The sequence below is a fragment of the Nomascus leucogenys genome, chromosome 5 (assembly GCF_006542625.1).
Source record: "Nomascus leucogenys isolate Asia chromosome 5, Asia_NLE_v1, whole genome shotgun sequence".
Classification (NCBI taxonomy): Eukaryota; Metazoa; Chordata; class Mammalia; order Primates; family Hylobatidae; genus Nomascus; species Nomascus leucogenys.
This window is the reverse complement of record NC_044385.1, coordinates 59,293,965-59,314,765: the sequence shown is the minus strand read 5'-3', so window position 1 is coordinate 59,314,765 and position 20,801 is coordinate 59,293,965. Positions and strand designations below refer to the sequence as shown.

At 43.9% G+C, this 20,801-nt stretch overlaps 1 protein-coding gene across 1 annotated transcript in view; it reads right to left on the bottom strand.

The window, feature by feature from the left end:
- PARP4 (poly(ADP-ribose) polymerase family member 4) overlaps window positions 1–20,801 on the bottom strand; it is a 98,392-nt gene that overhangs the window by 26,022 nt on the left and 51,569 nt on the right. The window contains exons 18-30 of the mRNA XM_030813233.1: window positions 19,831–19,995; window positions 19,143–19,189; window positions 18,923–19,001; window positions 15,911–16,048; window positions 14,600–14,795; window positions 13,161–13,228; window positions 11,960–12,147; window positions 9,105–9,204; window positions 6,413–6,583; window positions 6,077–6,157; window positions 3,060–3,140; window positions 1,990–2,085; window positions 1,260–1,382 (exon numbers count right to left, since the gene is read on the bottom strand). Of these exons, the coding sequence (XP_030669093.1) occupies window positions 1,260–1,382; window positions 1,990–2,085; window positions 3,060–3,140; window positions 6,077–6,157; window positions 6,413–6,583; window positions 9,105–9,204; window positions 11,960–12,147; window positions 13,161–13,228; window positions 14,600–14,795; window positions 15,911–16,048; window positions 18,923–19,001; window positions 19,143–19,189; window positions 19,831–19,995 (1,533 nt within the window). The remainder of the gene's footprint in view (window positions 1–1,259; window positions 1,383–1,989; window positions 2,086–3,059; window positions 3,141–6,076; window positions 6,158–6,412; window positions 6,584–9,104; window positions 9,205–11,959; window positions 12,148–13,160; window positions 13,229–14,599; window positions 14,796–15,910; window positions 16,049–18,922; window positions 19,002–19,142; window positions 19,190–19,830; window positions 19,996–20,801) is intronic.

Below are 20,801 nucleotides of genomic sequence, written 5' to 3'. Positions count from 1 at the left end.
TCTTAGAACTCTTCACAACCACCTAAGGTGGATTTTACTGCTCTCCCCACTAGGGCATTAGGACTGGAGCACTGGGAAGGCCAAGTCCCACAGAGTGAAGTGCAGGCTGGGGTTCAGACCTGAGCAGTCGGCCACAGCACCTGTGATCTTAACCACCGTATTTACTGACTTTCAATCATCTACCTTTTGTGATCTTTGCCAACCTGACAGAGTTAAAAAATAAAAAGGAATCTCATGGCAGTTTACATTTTAACTTCTTTTAGCAACAAGATTGCACATCTTTCGTACATTATTTTCTAATTTATGATCAAATCCTCGCTCTGTCACCCAGGCTGGAGGGTAGGGGTGCCATTTTGGCTCACTGCAACCTCTGCCTCCTGGGTGCAAGCATCCTCCTGCCACAGCCTCTTGAGTAGCTGGGATTACAGGCAAGCACCACCATGGCCGGCTAACTTTTGTACTTTTTTGTAGCGACAGGGTTTCACCATGTTGCCCAGGCTGGTCTTGAACTTGTGGGCTAAAGCCATCTGCTGCCTCAGCCTCCCAAAGTGCTGGAATTACAAGTATGAGCCACTGCGCCCACCCTAAAAAACTTTTTGTAGAGATGAGGTCTCGCTTTGTGGCCCAGGCTGGTCTCAAACTCCTGGCTGAAGTGATTTTTCCCACCTTAGCTTCCCAAAGTGCTGGGATTACAGGCGTGAACCACAGTGCCCGATCATATTTTAAATTTTTAAATTTTGGAAATTTTAGTTTTTTAACCTAGAGACCTAAGAGGGTTGTCAGCACTGTGCTGTTCCTTTGCTTTTGAATTTTTCTTCCAATTTTTATTTAAGCCACATTTTTCCATTTCTATTATGTTTCTGGTTATAAGGGCCACGGTATAAAGCACTATAAACTTTAAGAAATATTGGTGGTGAATTTAGATTATTAGACAGCACTTCTATTGATAATTTCATGACAAACCTATTATACTACCTAAATGACTTTAGCTTCCTGGATGACAATCTATTTGCCCATGACAGAAGCACAGCCACAGGTGTTCTCTTTTTGTACTATACAGCTCCATTCATACATTGTGAAGTCTCTGTAATGCAACATGATGTAATTCAACATTTTATAAATGCATGAATATTTTCCATCATCAGGGACACAACAACTTCTTGTACAGGTAAGAAGGGAGCTATTTTACCAAAGGGTTCCCTTCATCTTCATGAAAAAACGAAAGCTCAATATCAACTTATTTGGTAATCAGCATTTACCTGGTTCCTGACGGCTTCTTGGGGCTCCCCCTGCCAGCTCATGTAGGGCAGGAAGTCTACATCTTCTTTGGCAATAAGTTCAGAAACTTTTGGAATATTAGGAAAAGGCGACTCATTCTTATCCTATATTGAATCACAAATAGATTAAATCAAACAGATGTTATCCAATTAAATGATGATTACACATTCTAAAGCCTGTGGGTGTTGGTTTGGGATACGCTGGTGTGTGGGACTGGAGCTTGTGCCGTGGGCCACAAGCGTGAGGGAAAGTGGGGAGGCGGAGTGACTTTCCTCTTTACAGAGCACTGGCACGTGCTGGCCACTGTGCTGGGCATGTTACGTGAAATTTCCCCTTAAACTTATGAATGGGGAAGGGGCTCTCAGGGAACCCAGGCCTTTTCTGTTTTTTGAGGGTCTTGGATTAATAAAAGACAATAAATGCCAAAACTGTAACAAAGTTATAGTGTATCCGAAAAATACGCATTAGCTAATTATTAATAATTATAACATTAAAATGATAACATAACTCATTTAGAAAGATCACCCTAAGTCCCAACACCGAAGCCCCCCATGAATGGGAGGCTGGGACTCGTGGGGCCTGCTGGCCTGTCTGCAACCCACGCTTCACAGGCCCAGGGCGTGCGTGTCGTCATTAACCATCAAAGCAAGGGTGACTTTCTTAACGTGGAAATAGAAATAAAATAATTTAACCTCTAACAATAATACATACCCTTTTCTCAACTGCCACAAAGCTTGTAAATTGTGTTATGAGAGAGTTTTCTTTACTGAGTTTAATAATCAGAGATTTCAAGGTTTGTTTCTTCATCTAGGATAGAATAAAACATAAGTTATGTCCTGTTTTGTTTATTTCTATTTAGCTATGTCAGTAAAGCATTTTAAGATTCGTATTTCAGACTAAATATTGAATTGCAGGTCCCATCTAAATCGGTGGCTCAATGTTCCCTTTAAAATGAGATGAACTGATTTAGCCATAGAAAATGTCGCTCTTCGTTATGCAGCGCCGTCTAGTCCACAGAGAGCTCTCCCGGGCAGTGGGCTTCCTCATTCTTTCACAGTCTGTGGCTCCCAATTTAAAGCTAAGGAATTGGAAAGACGGAATGACTTGTTCAGGATAAAAGGGCCTTAAACAAAACAGCACACAGAGGCTGCCAACCCAGGGGCATCTGAGGAGAACAGGGAGACCACCAGGTGACCATCTGTCACTAGAACTGACTGTGGGGGTCTCCAGGGCCTGTCATGCTGGCACCTTCTTGTGGGGATGGCATTGAGGACTAACGCTCACAGCCTTGTTGAAGATCTTGTCCCTGAGAGAACAGCTGGGCAGTCCCGGTGGCCTGGCTGAGAGGCCCCTCTGCTGAGGCCCTGGTCTGCCCAGCACGGGGGGAGTCGGGTGGGCTTTGGCAGGTCACTCAGCATTTCACACTCAGGCCTCTCATCAATAATATGGGAATACTAACGCTACCACACGAGAGATCTGAGGTGACGTCCACTACAGGCACTCACCAAGTGTTCTCTGAGCCCTTGGGCTTTTTCTGATAAGTAAAACATTACAGAATTTTCCGGAAACCACTGACATCCACTCTTTTGTTAATTCATTCAACAAACATTTACCGCATACCCCACATCCCAGGCACAGTGTCACAGATACAGTGATGAATGCCCTGACACCACAGTCTCCTTCTCCATGCAGCTGACCTCACTTTCCATTTCCACAGATAAATCAATGTAAAGAATGCTCAAGAAGAATGTCTAATCATTTTTACAATGAAAACAACAAACCTCATGACTGGTTTCATTTTCGTGAAGAATGCCATCTTCGTAATCTCTGATTAGAGCTCGGGCTGCCAGCTTGTGGATCATCTGTGTTTAAGCAGCAAAGGAAAAAAATATTCACATGGCTTCTAATAAAAGACTTCCAAAGAACATCATTTTAAAAATGGAGGTATAATCTGCATACAGTAAAATGAACTCCTCTTAAATATACAGTTTGATGAGTCTTAAGGGATGTATACAGTTGCGTGACCACTGTTGAAGTAAAGACACAGAACATTTTCTTTACCCTGAAAAGTTCCTCTGTGCCCCTGTGTAGCTTCCTCAAGCCCTGGCAGCTCCTCATCTGCTTTCTGTCCCTAGAGTTTTGCTTTTTTTATAAAAGGCCATTTTGCCAATTCATTTTATTTAAAAAATTCAAAACTTCTTTTCTACCACAGGAAGAGCCACCTTGGTGCTGCAATGCCCGTCCATGAACATGGTCTGCACTCTGCAGGGTGAGGACTCTGTGCACCACCAGGTGCTTCCTCTCCAACAACTGAGAGATGGAACTTTTTCCTTCATTCTAACTCTTGTAATTTTGTCATTGATAAGGCTGCTTCTCACAGAGGAAGTACAACTTGCTGTGACTTTATGGAAAATGACCTCTTCCCAGGTAAAATTATTTTACCTTCTTTCCCCCTTAGCTCTAATTTTTAAAAATATACCTTTAATTTATTCTCCCTTATCATTACCCACAAAGATCTAATTTTTAAAGCAATATAGAGCTTAAGTTCTATACATAAGTCACTGACAACTAATAAGTCAATGATACCGATTTAGTGCTGAAAAGTAAGCTGTACGCTTTTGGGAAAAAAACCCAGCAATGTCTGGGAAATGATTTATCTGGTTATACTAATACTCCTTTGAATAAAAAAACGACATAAATAGCATATATAGGCTAGGAACTTTCAAGGCTAAACTATAGCAGATTCAGTACCAGTGCAAATATTACAAACTTCTTGGTAATAATTTGTGATATTGTGATATGCGAAAAGCTAAAATAGGCCACCCCAAAAGAGACTCCTTTGGCATATTTTGAGATGCTATTCAGAGGGACAGCAGACACAGGAGTAGCTCTGAAAAGCAGTCCTTTTGTAGGGAATATTTGCATCTGCAGAGGAATCCTGTGTCAGTGAAGCAAACAGCAGATGCAAACAGGCTTTCTCTGAGACCCCCTTATCTGCCTTATCCAGATTTAGGAAAGATGAACTCCCAGGAAGAGGAGGCTAAAGTCTGATACTTTAAAGGGATGATAGAGAAACTGTTACCAGAGGTGCTTCTATTCTCTCTGAGAGCTGCTGCCTGCCAGACTTCATCTGCATCACAAGAAAGCTTTGCTCACCGTGTGTTTCCTCCCCTCACCCTCCCACAACCTGTCCCCACCTCCCCAGAGGAGCCCCACAATCCTACCCGCCTCTGTACAGTATGAAACTTCACTCATCTGGCCCTTCTTTGAGTCTCATTTGGCTCCTGCACATATAACGACATCTGCATGTCTTTTCCCCTGTTAATCTATTGTTGGATTATTTTATAGACCAAACATGGAAACTTCAGAGGGAAAATCTGAACTTCCCTACAGACATAAGAAATATATGCATTTGTTATTCCTAACAGGACCCTTCAACCACACCTGAGTTTATGTTAATGAGGTGACTTTCAGAAAGTCCCTAGAATGAGGGCTGGTTGCTGGGGAACCAACCATACGATTAGAGGGCTGGAACCTCAGCCCCACTCCCCAACCTCCAGAGAGGCGAGAGCTAATCACCAATGGCCAATGATTTAATCAACCAGGACTTTGTAATGAAACCTGCATTAAAAACCCCACCTAAAGGGGTTCAGGGAGCTTCTGGGTCAGCACTCATGTGCTAGGAGGATGGTGCACCCCAACTGTGTGTTAGAAACTCCTGTGCTTGGGACTATTCTGGGCCTCACCCTATATACCTCTTCATCTGGCTGTTCATTCATATCCTTTATAATATTCTTTGCAATAAATCAGTAATACTAAGGTAAACTTTTCCTGAGTTCTGTGAGCTGTTACAGCAAATTAATGAACCTGAGAAAGGGTTGTGGGAACACTGACTTGGAGCTGACCAGAAGTGTGGGTAACCTGGGGACCTGCTACTTGCTACTGGTGTCTGGAGTTGGAACCAGTCTTGTGGGACTGAGCCCTCACCCTGTGAGGTCTGTGCCAACCCCAGGCGGCTAGTGTCAGAATTGAATTAAATTGTAGGACATGCAACTGGTGTCAGAGAACTGGTTGGGAAAAACACATATCTGGAAACCAGAAATGGTGTGAGTATTTGGGAAACAGGAATTTTTTCTTTCATAATTCATTTGCTTTTAATCAAAAAAGGAAATAAACCCACATCCTCAACATATGATATGATCTACTCTTAGTCCAGTATTATTATAACTAGTATTTCTAAATAGCATCAGTAGGCCAGTGGCATGTAACTTTTATTGAGTCGTGAACATCTTTGAGAACCTCTCTAGCAAAATTTCCATGCATAAAAGCCATACTTAATTGCAGTTATTGCCACCCACTGATGCCCATATAGACACACCCAGACCAAACTACCCCGATGAAGAAGTGCTGCATTAGAAACTGAAGGAAAGTATACTCATTTGTACATATAGCTCATCTCCATATTGTGTAATGAAATTTCAACACAGGAAAACAACAAAGGAAGTACAGACAGCAGGGGTATCCATTCTTTTGGCTTCCCTGGGCCACAGTGGAAGAGGAAGAACTGTCTTGTGTGACACATAAAATACACTAACACTAAAGATAGCTGATGAGCTGAAAACAAAAACTAGCAAAAAAATTTCATAACGTTTTAAGAAAGTTTACGAATTTGTGTTGGGCCGCATTCAAAGCTGCCCTGGGTTGTGGGTTGGACAAGCTTGCCATAGAGCATTATATATGGAAATATAAAATCGTAACTTTCAAACAACAGGTCGATAGTTTAGGTTTTGAATCTTACAGTTCCGGTTGTCTTCTGAAGCTCAGTAGTCGACACCATTGTACAAAATTCTTTCTCTTGAATTAGTGCACACAGAGTTGCCTGAAATGGGAAAAAAAAATAAATTCCTCATTAGCCTTTCTACTCTGCAGTGTCTTGGTTTAACAGAAATTCTTTTGGTGATTTCCTCTCCCCTTTCAACAAAAACTAGAAGCCTCCCCAAAGCCCTGGCTAACCACCAGCTGTGTTCCCAGAAAAGGAAAATCTGCTGGTGAGAAGGGGAGGGAAGAAGACAGAAAAAAAATTAGCAAAATATATTGGTCTTCCCATAGAATAACAAACTCCGCGCCTTCTTACCTGTGTGCAGTGAGGAATGAATCCATAGACAAGGAGTCGATCATTGAGAAACAAGGACGGCACCTGGGCTGGGGCCTGCAGGGCCTCGGGCGCATCTGGATTGAGTTGCTGCCATTTGACCGAGACAGAGTGGCAACTCGGAGAACATAGCCTGGTCATTTGGTCTTCTACCTATTTATAAAAGAGGAATTATTTCTCTTTCAATGCTCCATCCAGAAAATAGTTACTTCACATTTAAAATAAAGTATACATTCTATCCTTTGGGAATTTTATAACTCTTCGGTATTTTCTCTCCTTCCTGCTACAGGGTACTTTCCCGAAAATAGTTTAAACAGAATTTTATTTTATTTTATTTATTTTATTTTGAGATGGAGTCTTGCTCTGTCGCCCAGGCAGGAGCGCAGTGGCACAATCTTGGCTCACTGCAACCTCCCCCTCCCAGGTTCAAGTGATTTTCCTGCCTCAGCCTCCCAAGTAGCTGGGACTATAGGCGTGTGCCATCACACCCAGCTAATTTTTGTATTTTTAATAGAGATGGTGTTTCACCATGTTGCCCAGGCTGGTCTCAAACTCCTGACCTCAGGTGATCCATCCGCCTCAGCCTCTCAAAGTGCTGGGGTTATAGGCATGAGCCACCACACCCAGCTAGAATTTTAAATAATAGCATGATCACATCCTTTACATTTACAAAGCATCCTGAAATTATTCCTTTAGCTAATTACTAATATGCAACCTTGGTATAAGTAGATTCCAGTACTTGAATAGATATTTCTCCAAAGAAGATACACAAAAGCCAGCAAGTGTATGCAAAGATGCTTGATGTCACTAGTCATTAGGGAAGTGCAAATCAGAACCACAGTGAGATCCCATTTCACACCCAGTGGGATGGCTGTTATCAAAAAACAAGTGGTGGCTGGGCAGAGCGGCTCATGCCTGTAATCCCAGCACTTTGGGAGGCCAAGGCAGGCAGATTGCTTGAGCTGGGGATTCGAGACCAGCCTGGGCCCATGGCGAAACCCTGTCTCTACAAAAAATACAAAAAATTAGCTGGGTGTGGTGGTGTGGGCCTGTAGTCCCACCTACTTGGGGGGTGAGGGAGGAAGATGGCTTGAGACCAGGATATCAGGGCTGCAGTGAGCCAAGCTTGCACAAATGAATTCCAGCCTGGGTGAAAAAGTGATACCCTGTCTCAAAAAACACCAACAACAAACAAAAACCAACCAAACGAATAAAAAACAATAAGAAAAAAAGTGGTGGCATACGCCTGTAGTCCCAGCTACTCTGGAGGCTGAGGTGGGAGGATCGCTTGGGCTCAGGAAGTCGAGGCTGTGGTGAGCTATGATTGCACCACAGCACTCCAGCCTAGATGACCGAGCAACACTGTGTCTCAAAAACCAAAACAAACCAAAGAAAAGCTGATAGATTTCAATCAATATGGAAAAAAAAAGAATGATGAGTGTTGGTGAGGATGTGGAAAAACTGGAATCCTGGTGCACTGGTGGTGGGAATGTAAAATGATGCAGCTGCTATGGAAGACAGCATGGCAATTCCCCAAAAAATTAAACATAGAACGAGCATATGATCCAGCAATCCCACGCTGCGCATATATCCAGAATTGAAAGCAGACTCAAACAGACACTTGTATACCAATGCTCATGGCAGCATTAGTCACAATAGCTGAAGGACAGAAACAACCCAAGTGTCCACCGATAGATGAATGGATAAGCAAAATGTGGTCTATCCATGCAATGGAATATTATTCAGCTTTAAAAAGAAGGGAAATTCTGACACATGCTTCAACATAGATGGATGTTAAAAACATCATGCTAAGTGAAATAAGCCAGACATAAAAGGACAATGTCCTATGACTCCACTTATATGAGATACTCAGAAAAGGCAAAGTCATAGAGACAGAAAGCAGAGTCATGGTTAGCAGGTGCTGGGTGTAGGAGGGAATGTGGAGTTACTGTTTAATGAGTAGGTAGTTTCTGTTTGGGCTGATGACATAGTTTGAAGATGGTGATGGTTGCACAGCATTGTGAATGTAGCTAATACCACTAAATTGGACACCTAAAATTGGTTAAAATGGCCGGTTGCAGTGGCTCACGCCTGTAATCCCAGCACTTTGGGAGGCCGAGGTGGGCAGATCACGAGGTCAGGAGATCAAGACCATCCTGGCTAACACAGTGAAACCCCATCTCTACTAAAAATACAAACAATTAGCCAGGCATGGTGGCTGGTGCCTGTAGTCCCAGCTAGTTGGGAGGCTGAGGCAGAAGAATGGCATGAACCCGGGAGGCAGAGCTTGCAGTGAGCCGAGATGGTGCCACTGCACTCCAGCCTGGGCGACAGAGCAAGACTCTGTCTCAAAAAAAAAAAAAGTTAAAATGCTAAATTTTATCATAATAAGGAAAATTAATTTCAGCGAAACATATTTAATAATTCACTTTAAAAAAAATCAGTCCATGATTTTTAAGGCAGAAATCAAACTATAAGCTGGGAGAATGACCTGATGAAGAACTCCTGTGTTCCCGCTGGTGCAGTCCTGAGGCAGGGCTCACACCTGCAGCAGTGCTTGCCTCTTTACAGCTCCCCTCTCATTCAAGGAAACACAGATGTTCCTATTTCTTAGTCTCGGAAGAATATGAGATTTCCAAACGTAAATATAAAACCAGATGTTTAAAAAACATACCTGTTTTCTCCAACTATGCTTGGATTTTGCATTAAAATATTCAAATACTCCGGCACCACACTGGGACAAAATCCTTAAGATGTGACGATTTGCTGTAGAACTGATCACATTTCACATGTTTTAATTTTGAAGACATTAGAAATATTTTTGAAGTACATGTTAACAGTGTTGAGAAAGCTCACAACTCAACGGGGGAGACATGACGTGGGGAAGAATGTACTCGTGTGTAGCTGAGGTTAAACAGAGAAAGTGATAATAGAAGGAAACATCTGAAAGTTTGGCTAATGTAAGCTCCCATCTATCAGAGGACTGACTTATCCTTCAAACAGAAAAAAGTTGAAATTCTTGACTTTCAATTCACTGAGGGAGGGAGTAGATGACTCTAAAAACAACCCTATAAGGTATCAGAATGCTGACAAAGATACCAACTTAATTTCCATAAATAACAATATTACCTGAATCTGATCCCAAAGGCCTAGAGCTGGCAAAGAGTGAATAAAATCTACCTCTTAAAATCTGGTACACATCAACACAGCAAAAGGCATAAAGAAGCAACTCTCACTCTAGCAAAGAGCATCTCTGACATTTAAAAGACAAGTGCCCTATTACTTTTCTCTCTACAATAATTCTACAACTATCAAGAACTCCTTTGCTTAGAGGAGTTCCTCCTGAAATATTAAAGATCAATTATTTTTCAGAAAAAGAGCTTATGAAAATAATTTCCAAGATGTTTTTCAACCTATGGATAAAGACTGGATTTGTCTTTACCCTCCCTATTAATTGGTGATGATCATAACACGGGTTATTACTAATATGGGTTATTGGTAGTTACAGCTTCCGTCTGTTAGTGAGGCAGGCTGGAATCTTCCTGTGCTCCTTCAGGGTGGCTCTCAGAGGACCAGGACTCACACCAGGGAGGAGGCCTGATGGTCTCTACCCCTGGGAAGCTCACTTTACTAGAGTTTGTAACTGCAAACGCATGCTTGGAAGATGAGGGAGAAACACTTAGAAAGATCCCAAAAACTCGACAGAAAAGCAGAATGGATCCCAACCCCTCCAGTCATGGGTGGTGCTAACTGGCATAGTCTCCTCTTGGAGCAGGCTCCCCCACGGCACACCCAGATTCCCCATCACATGCCTTACATTTTTCAATTTTTTTTTTTTATTTTTAAAGATGGGGTCTTGCTCAGTCACTTAGGCTGGAGTGCAATCGCCCCACCATGGCTCACTACAGCCTTGACCTCCTGGGCTGAAGCGATCCTCCTCCTTTGGCCTCCCAAAGTGCTGGGACCACAGGAGCGAGCCGAGCCACTGCACCTGACCTAATCACACTCCCTCAATTTCCTCCTTGACACATGGGAAAATCCCATCTCCCAGCCCCAGGGTGGGGGCCCGATGTTCGTCCCAGAATAGGCCCTCACTGAGGAAGGCATGAATAAGTGCCAGAACCTCTGCCCTGTGGTGTCTGAGCCCTGACCTGGGAGCAGGGGGCAGGGAGGGGCTGCTGAGACCAGGAGACGGTGCACGGGCTGCCCTGAGTGCAGCTGTGAGCTCAGCAGGTAAAGTCCCATCAGGAACAACAACTGGCGGAGCTGCTCAGGCTGGGTGTATTTCCTCATTGGCCTGTGATGCTGGGCTAGGCCTTAGATTACAGAGAACAGAGCCAGGAGCTGTGACTGTGGAGGATAGAGAAGAAAGCCCTCAAGTGACAAGTGCCCTATTACTTTTCTCTCTACAATAATTCTACAACTAGCTGGCTTGGGTATAGCAGCTAGGGGCGTTGGAGGCCACAGAGGGGCACTGAGGGCCATGGAGGGGCATTGGGGCCACAGAGGGGCAGTGGGGGTGCTGGCTCCTAGAGCTCAGGGCAAGTCCAGGTCAAGGCTCAGGGGCAAGGACAGCACAGAAGCCCCCATTCTGCCCCATGAAGAAGCTGAGGATCTGCTCCGTGCACTGCCTCAGAATAGAGACAGCTGGTGACCACTTGCTGAGGTGGTGGCCACAGGTAGGAGTCCAGGGGCCACAGAGGCAGGCAGGATGGGCAACCGAGTGGCCCCCTCTGTTCGATGTTTTCCTTACACATACACCACACACCTTAGTGCCATCCAAAAGAGCTAACTTTTACTGGGGAAGGGGCAATTCCAACAATGTAGGGTGTGAGCCTCCCATGGAAAGCTTCTGTGCACACCACAGGGTTTGAAAATGCAAGTGCTCATAATGGCCAGAAAAGAGATGCGAAGGAGCAAAGCAGCCTGGTGGGGTCTGCCTGGAGGCCACATGCCCAGCACGAGCCCAGCACAGCCAGGGAGGAGCAAAGCAGCCTGGTGGGGTCTGCCTGGAGGCCACATGCCCCAGCACGAGCCCAGCACAGCCGGGGAGGAGCAAAGCAGCCTGGTGGGGTCTGCCTGGAGGCCACATCCCCAGCACCAGCACAGCACAGCCAGGCAGGAGGTTTACCCAGGCCGCTGGGGACAAGCTGGAGATGTGGATTCTTATGCTAAATAATAACATCTAACATTGATTTGGTGCTTTTTGATTCAGTTCTGTTCTAAGTGCTTTCTATGTATGAGCTCATTTATTCCTCAGCAACCCTAGGATGTAGGTATTTTCATTATCATCTTGGTTTTACAGATGAGAGGTTAAGGAACTTGCCTAAGGTCACGGCTAAGCTACTGAGTGACCAACCCAGGTTCTGAGACTCAGGCAGTCTGGCTGGGAGCCCAGAGCCCCATCCCTCTATGCTGTAAGGCTTCCGTATTCTAGTGTCAACTTCCAAGCTTGCAAAAGTCCTGTGCAGGGCAACAAGAAGATCTCCCCGTGGGTCTGGACTGTGTGACCAGCTCTCTGAGACTCACCCGATACCGCAGGCGAATAACCTGGTGTGGGGGCGGCTCCTCTTCACGAGCTGTAATGTCAGGCTCTCATCCTGGAGGTGCCCATCAGACACCAGGAGAATGTTCCGTGACCCTTGAGCAGGGTACAATAAGCTAAGATATCGGAGTGTTTTCCAGAAGTCTGTGTTCCCCATGGTAGGTGTGGCAGACTGGAGGAAATGAAGTGAAAGATTATATTCTCCTTGTTGGTCACAGTCACCATTTGCTGTCATCACTGACACATCTAAGCACAGTGTAGAGATATAGTGACACCGAAAATATTTTCTTTCCCTAATTATACATTTGTGAAACAACTAAACTTATGTCCTTTCAGTTTATTTCATGTCACACAGTAACTACAATATTATCACCTCATGCTTATTTGATTTTTTACAGTTTCCAGAGGACTATGACATCTACAGGAAGAAATGTCCCATGCAATCAGCCCCGGATTTGCCAGCCTGGCCGAGGCAGCTGGTCAGTCTCAGCTTGCTCAATTTTATTATTTTATTTCTTTCTTTTTTTCTTTGAGGTGGAGTCTCACTCCGTTGCCCAGGCTGGAGTGCAGTGGCACAATCTCGGCTCACTACAACTTCTACCTCCTGGGTTCAAGCGATTCTCCTGCCTCAGCCTCCCAAGTGGCTGGGATTACAGGTGTCCATCACCACACCTGGCTAATTTTTTGTATTTTAAGTAGAGATGGGGTTTCACCATGTTGGCCAGGTTGGTCTTGAATTCCTGACCTCAGGTAATCCACCCGTCCTGGCCTCCCAAAGTGCTGAGATTACAGGTGTGAGCCACCATACCCAGCATTTCTTTTTTCTTTCTTTTTTTTTTTTTTTTTTTTTTTTTAAAAAAAACCTCAACCCTTTTAGATGAAGCTGGCTGCATTTTAAGAGAAAAAAAACAAAGGACAGAAGAAAACTTCTCAAAGCTGTTAATGCTAGTTGCATTAGGGTGTTTTTTCACATGGGTGATTTTTTTCTTTCTATTCTTTTTAATTTCCAATTTTTCCTTAATGAGCTCATTATCATTTTAATTAATGAAATAAAGAGCCTACCAATATACAAAAACCCAGGACTAGGGGTGCTCTGATGGTGGCCTGAGGGGCCTAAGCCCTGGAGGTCCCCTTAAAGTGTGGTAGGAAAAGACCCAAGAGATACAGGAAGCCTCTTGCACTCACCATGATGAACTCTGTTGCCGCGGTATTGCTTGTGATATGCTTAGGATACGAAAATAACTCCTTGTAACCTGTGTAATAAGATCAGCATGAGGTGCCGCTTCCACACGTTCACTTGCTTGAGCACTAACAAACTATAATGTTACTTCATACCATCACAGCTGTTGTAAAGGATGTTATATATTTATGTGTGTACCTTCCTTTTTAGAAAACTGTTTGATAATTTTAACATACAAAAGATTGACCACAGGCCAGGCACGGTGGCTCATGCCTGTAATCCCAGCACTTTGGGAGGCTGAGGTGGGTAGACCACCTGAGGTCAGGAGTTCAAGACTAGCTCTGGTCAACAGGGTGAAACGCTGTTTCTGCTAAAAATACAAAAATTAGCTGGGTATGGTGGTGGGCACTGTAATCTCAGCCACTGGGGAGGCTAAGGCAGGGAGGCACAGGTTGCAGTGAGCTGAGATCACACCACCGCACTCCAGCCTGGGCAACAAAGCGAGACTCTGTCTCCAAAAAAAAAAAAAAAAAAAAAAAAATTAACTATACTATTTTTCTAAATAATACATCATAGAGCATTCAAACTGTGGCCTTTTACTACGCAAAATGTTGAATCAAATTCCATGTGCACATGCAGATCGCTTGTGCAAAGGTGCAGGGCATTGCAATGGTCTGAGCAGCTTGGCCCCCGGAAGGCCACAGTCTCTGCTCATGCCCTTTGCACTCCCCATGCTTATCCGACCTCTGCCCCAGCAGCAGCAGATTGTACCTCTGGGGAAAAGGGGCTGGGCCTTCTGCTGGATGGCACAGAGGATAAGAATCAATAGGATAGGACTGTCCCCTCACTCCACTCTACACAACTTCATCCCTGAGGTGCTGCCTTCTGGTGGCTGAGACGTCCCTGGGCCCCACCTGGAGGGTGGTACTACCTCCCTTCTAGCAGTGCTGGCCGGATGCTTCCTGAGACCATTCCTTATAGATTTTCTATGACTGTGCTGATGGCAAATGTTTTGTCCTTAGACTTGGGACCTCCTACTCAACAGACCAAGGGTTTTGCATTTGGTTCAGTTGCTAATGACAACAGTAGCATTTATATCTCACTTACTGTGGAACAGGCAAGTTTAAAAATCCTTTACATACATTAGCTCAGTCCTCCTCACAGCAACACTGTGAGTTAGGGACAATTATCCTCAGATCGCAAATGAGGAAATGGAGGCACCAGAAGTTCAAGTAGTGCACCCAAGGTGACACACAGAGCCTGTGAGTGGTACAGCTGGAATCGGGACCTAGGGGGTCCAGCTCCAGAGCTCTTGTTCTTCAGTTTCATACTAGGCTGCCCCTCACCACACAGGCGGGGTCGGATACCCACAGTCGTCAGTTTTACAGAGCGTGATTCACAGGCAGGGGAAGCACACGCAGGACCAGGGCCGAAGCGCACTCACCTGTGCCGAACTGGATAACGTTTACTTTCTGCTTCTCACCCACCAAGGACAGCGCATGCAAGGCGATTTGCTTGGCTTGCAAGAATGTCACACCCTCCATGGAACTGGAGCAGTCAAGACAAATAATCACTTCGCTCTCATTGGCTAGGTCAGGGAGGTCGACATCGAGATCGGGTTGAAAGACAAGCATGCAAGCCTGAAAGGAGAAAGAAGGTGCTGGACTGGAGCTTCTTGTCACTTCAACCGGAAAAGGTCTACTTAGAAAACTCCAAAACTTTCTAGTGAGGTAAACTAATGCTATAAAAACAGAAAGAATAAGATGTAATTAACAACAAGATGGCCTACTAGGAGTTCCAGTCAAAAGTAGAATGTTAGAACTGGGAGTTTCCAACTTCTGACATAAACTTCTGAGAGGTCAAGAATTAATATCTGAAAAATCATACAGCATCAACATTATAGAATATATATATATATATATATATCACACTATTCTAAGAGGAATATACATGCCATTGTGATTACTAAACTATACACACATACCTTTTGTTCTATTAATTAACCAATATTTAACTACTATCACGTAAGTTTCCTTTTTGTTTTTTTTTTGAGACAGGGTCTCCCTCTGTTGTCCAGGCTGGTGTGCAGTGGCACGATCACAGCTCAGTTTAACCTCAACCTCCTGGACTCAAGTGATCGCCCTGTCTTAGCCTCCTGAGAAGCTGAAACCACAGGTGTGTATGACCACACCTGGCTAATTTTTTTTCTTAATTTTTTTATAGAGACGAGGTCTCACTATGTTTCCCAGGCTGGTTTCAAACTCCTGAGCTCAAGCAATCCACCTGCCTTGGCCTCTCAAAGTGCTGGGATTACAGGTGTGAGCCACCACACCCAGCCTAAGTTTCTATTTTTATTTTAACTTAAGAAGAGATTCTTTGTCACAGCCACACAAAATGGTCTTATTACCAACCACAAATAACTGCTTATTTGTTTTTCCAGTATCAGTATTTTAAAAGTATAACAAGTATAGAGAATACCCAATGTAATGTCTGATGGCACATGTTCTTTTGGTGGAGCTAAAGGTAAAAATGCCAATTTGTACAGGCAAATCATCCACATAAGGGTTTTGGATGAAACGTCAGAAGTTTGGCATGCTTGATATCATCAATATTTTTAGTTGCAGAATCTTGGGATGTGAGAGTTCATTTTGTAATGCTAGTTTTTCAGGACAATCAATAATTTGCAAGTTTAACCAGCTTATTCTGAAACATTTTTTCAATAGCGTCTCCTATGTCTAAGTAAGAAGGAGTATACCTCGCTTTCTTTTTCTGGATGTTTTTCAACCCACATTCTTGGGAGATAGGCAGCAGACAAACCGATGTGGAGAGAAAATCCAGTGCTGTCTAAGGAGCTGCCTTCCATGGTGCTAATGACAGCTTTGCAGTCTGTGTGCTGCGAAACAAAACACCACGACAACAAGGTGAGTAATGGAGTAACACCGTATTAGCAGTCTGCACTTACCTGTCATGGAGCAAACCCTTGCATAGCTTACATAACTCTATTAAGAATCAATAAAGTCATGGTAAATTCCAAAATAATGAAATGTAGGCCGGGTGCAGTGGCTCACGCATGTAATCTCAGCACTTTGGGACGCTGAGGTGGGTGGAGTTTGAGGCCAGCCTGGCCAACATGGTGAAACCTGTCTTTACTAAAAATACAAAAAATTAGCTGGGCGTAATGGTGGGCATCTGTATTCCCAGCTACTCAGGAGGCTGAGGCAGGAGAATCGCTTGAACCCAGGAGGTAGAGGTTGCAGTGAGCCAAGATCGCGCCACTGCACTCCAGCCTGGGTAACAACAGGGTAACTCTGTCTCAAAACAAAAACAAAACAAAACGAAAAAACCAAAATAACAAAATGTAGGTTTTAGAAGACCATGAGCATATTAGTCACCCTTCTGCAATCCTAAGGTTGATTCACACGGTCAAATTTAGGTAAGTGTGAGACAGTCTCAAACCCTGGATCCAAAGATTACAGATCAGGCCGGGCACAGTGGCTCACGCCTGTAATCCCAGCACTATGGGAGGCTGAGGCAGGTGGATCACGAGGTCAGGAGATCGAGACCACGGTGAAACCCCGTCTCTACTAAAAATACAAAAAAAATTAGCCAGGCGCGGTGGTGGGCACCTGTAGTCCCAGCTACTAGGGAGGCTGAGGCAGGAGAATGGCGTGAACCTGAGAGGCAGAGCTTGCAGTGAGCCGAGATCGCACCACTGCACTCCAGCCTGGGCGACAGAGCAAGACTCTGTCTTACAAAAAAAGAAAAAAAAAAAAAAGATTACAGATCTGCCCATTCAGTTAGACTTATCTGGGTATAGCAGACGGCACATCAGATAATTAAAACCGAGAAGACTAAAATAGAAAATTCAACAGAAATCTCAGAATTATAACTTATTTGTATATTATATTTTCATGAATATAAAAAAGCTATTGAAAATGTAAATAAGCTTTACAACAACAAAGGCAAAGGCATGCGGTAGAGTGTAACATGACCACAAAGTCTCTCCACTCCTGTCTGCGTGCCCCTTTGCAATGTGACTTTTGAAGTTCCTCCTGCCTCAAGGCAGCAGCTGTATTTCCACCCTTGAAACTGGAGTTGGCCATAGGACTTGCTGTGGCCAATGATACGCTGTCAGATGAGATACAAGCAGGGGCGTAAAAAGTGTCCATGCAACGGGGCTGGCACTCTCTTGTTGCTACTGAGGACTCCTCCACCATTATGTAGTGGCTCACGCCTGTAATCCCAGCACTTTGGGAGGCCAAGGTGGGCGGATCACCTGAGGTCAGGAGTTCGAGACCAGCCTGGCCAACATGGGAAACCCCATCTCTACTAAAAATAGAAAATTCAGCTGGGCGTGGTGGCAGGCACCTGTAGTTCCAGCTACTCAGGAGGCTGAGGCATGATAATCGCTTGAACCCAGGAGGCGTAGTTTGCGGTGGGCCAAGATTCCACCACTGCACTCCAACCTGGGCGACAGAGTGAGACTCTGTCTTAAAAAAAAAAAAAAGAAAAGAAAAGAAAAAAAGAAAGGCACTGCAGAAACATACGAGAGAGGAACATTTTTTTTAATACAACAAAATTTCTCAGAACTAAAGACCACCAGTTACATACAATGAATGAAAATCATACTATTATGAAATTTCAGAATACCAGAGATAAAGAGAAGGTCTGAAATTCCTGCAGAATTCTAAAAAGGAAAATAGGCTGGGTGTGGTGGCTCATGCCTGTAATTCTAGCACTTTGTGAAGCTGAAGCAAAGAAGATCCCTTGAGCCCAGGAGTTTGAGAAAAGCCTGGGCAACATGGTGAGACCCTGTCTCTACAATTTTTTTTTTTTTTTTTTTTTTTTTTTTGAGACAGAGTCTCGCTCTGACGCCTAGGCTGGAGTGCAGTGGCACAATCTCAGCTCACTGCAAGCTCCGCCTCCTGGGTTCACGCCATTCTCCTGCCTCAGCTTCCCAAGTAGCTGGGACCATAGGTGCCCACCACCACGCCTGGCCATTTTTTGTATTTTTAGTAGAGACGAGGTTTCACCACGTTAGCCAGGATGGTCTCCATCTCCTGACCTCATGATTCACCCACCTCAGCCTCCCAAAGTGCTGGGATTACAGGCATGAGCCACCGCACCCAGCCAATTTTTTTTTTTTTTAATTAGCCAGGTGTGCTGGCACAGGCCTGTAGCCCTAGCTACTCAGGAGCCTGAAGCAGGAGGATTGTTTGAGCCAAGGAGGTCAAGGATAAAGTGAGCCATGACTGCACCACTGTACTCTTGTCTGGGTGACAGAGCAAGACCCTGTCTCAAAAAATAAAACAAAACAAACAAAAAAACCTCATCATAATATTATACATTTCTTGGCTCAGTGGTAAACATCATTTACATGATAATCACTGACTATTGTGAAACAGGTCTTTTGGAATGAAGGGGAAAGGAAAAGTAGGGAGTTAGGTGGGTGGAGGAGGCAAGAGCTACACATCCAACTTCCAAAACAGGAAGTCAAAAGATAATTTCTGAAACAGGTGAATCAAGAAAAAGCATTAAAAATTAATATTTAAAAATTGGAGGCAAAATCAAAGAAACAGCTCAAATAGTCCAAGTGATTCGCTGTCTCTGGAAACTGGTCTGGGGAGAATCAGGGGCAGGAGTACTGCTTCTTGTCAGAAGTTTTGTCAGCATTATTTCACTTTTCAACCATGTGTGCATACATTGCTTTGATAAGATAAAAGTAGTGTTAAAATAACAGCTCTTAAGAAATCAAAGATGCACTAACCTTTTGTTTCAGTTCATGTGTATCACTGAAAATGAATTCAATCACGTACGGCATCTCAATAGACATGCTCAAAGAGAAGCTACCAAAAATGAAGAGAAAGTTGTCTTAGTCTACAGTCTTAAATTTCTATCTGAAATTATTTCAAACAATTCTAAGTGGAAATTTAAACCAGAAAACCAATATCCATTGAATTGACAGGTTTTATATTTTAGGTACTAACCTTTGCTTTGTTCCTATTTCTTTTATACAAATCTTCTCTACTGTATCCTGTTAAAAGAAAAATACATTTGTATAACTAAGCATATATTAAGTTTCACAATGAGACTCTAAACTGAATGTAGTCTTGGCAAGGCCACAACTGTCAGCAAGACAGCTGGTTTCACTTTCAAGCAGTGAAACACAGAAAGTTTGCTCATGGAATGACACGAACTTCTAAAATACAACTCACCATTTTGACAGAGATTTTAAACTCTACGTATGTCTGTGTGTACACACACACATTTTATACATGTGCTGTACATACAAAGTAGGAAGTTTGGAGGGATATACCAAAGCATTAACCATTAACTCTGGGCAATGGGATAAAGGATGGTTTTAATTTTCTTATTTTGGCTTATTTGTATTCTCTATGCTTATCTAGTTCTTCGTGATGAACATGCACTACAGATATAACATTTTTTGAGTGATTAAGCAGAATAAAAATATGCTTATTGGTCATATCTGTATCTTTTATTCTTTTCATTTTATACACATAATGTATCTAAATGCATAAATGTCAGCAAAATTAACTTTATGCCTAAAAGATTATTCTACATGTTTTTCTCCCCAGGCATAAATTCCTCCACAGCCTTCCACCACTCCCCCTCCACTGCCGCCAAAATGCTTCTTCAAATCTTATGCGTACAAACCTGAAGGTTTTCATTCAAAGCCTTGTCCTGTTGCCAGGGTGCTACGGTGGCGGGCATGAAAAAGACACCAACAGTGCCCAGGATGCTGAGTTCTGTGATGTAGGTAATTTTTATAAGAACCTTAGCCTTAGGGGGTAAGTTTCCAACACTTACAGTAAAAACGTCCTGAAACAGAAACATATGACTTAGCTTCCAACTTGAAAGCATACCCATTATATGCCAGCTAACTCCACGTACTTCTTAAGCAACTTGAATGACAAGCTGCCAAATTCTTCCTCAGAAAACAGTAATAAAACCTAAAAGACACATGGGTGGGGCTAATGGAGAATCCTGGAGCCATTTGCCAGTGTTGGGAACAGGGTGATGTTTGTGGCAGGCAGACGGAGAGGGGCCCCCCTGGCAGCGGAACTGGGAAGAGGCACTCATGGACTCTGCCCCAGGGGGCTCTCACGTGTGAGCTCCCTGCACAAGTGGGCTCTGCTGCACAGGCGGGCTCTGCTGCACGGGTGGGCTCTGCTGCACAGATGGCCTCCACAAAGCCCTTTCTTGAAGACGCTCCCTGACCTCCGCGGCACCCAACACCACTTTTGCCAGCAGCTGTAGAACCAGGGCAGTTTTTTCTAAGCTTGGCCCTTGCTTAATTATTTTACCCTATGGTAATTTCTCATGTTATTTTTATTTATTTATTTTTTAGAGATAGGATCTTGCTCCGTCATCCAGGCTGGAGGGCAGTGGTGCAGTCATAGCTTAATGTAGCCTTGAAACCCCAGGTCTAAGCCATCCTCCTAAGTAGATGGCACTACAGGCAAGCAACCACCATGCCTGGCTGATTTTTAAATATTTTTGTACAGATGGGGTTGCCCAGGCTGGTCTCAAACTCCAGGCGTCAAGTGACCCTTCCACCTTCTGCTCCCAAAGTGCTGGGATTACAGGTGTGAGCTACCACACCCAGCCTATCATGTTATTTTTTA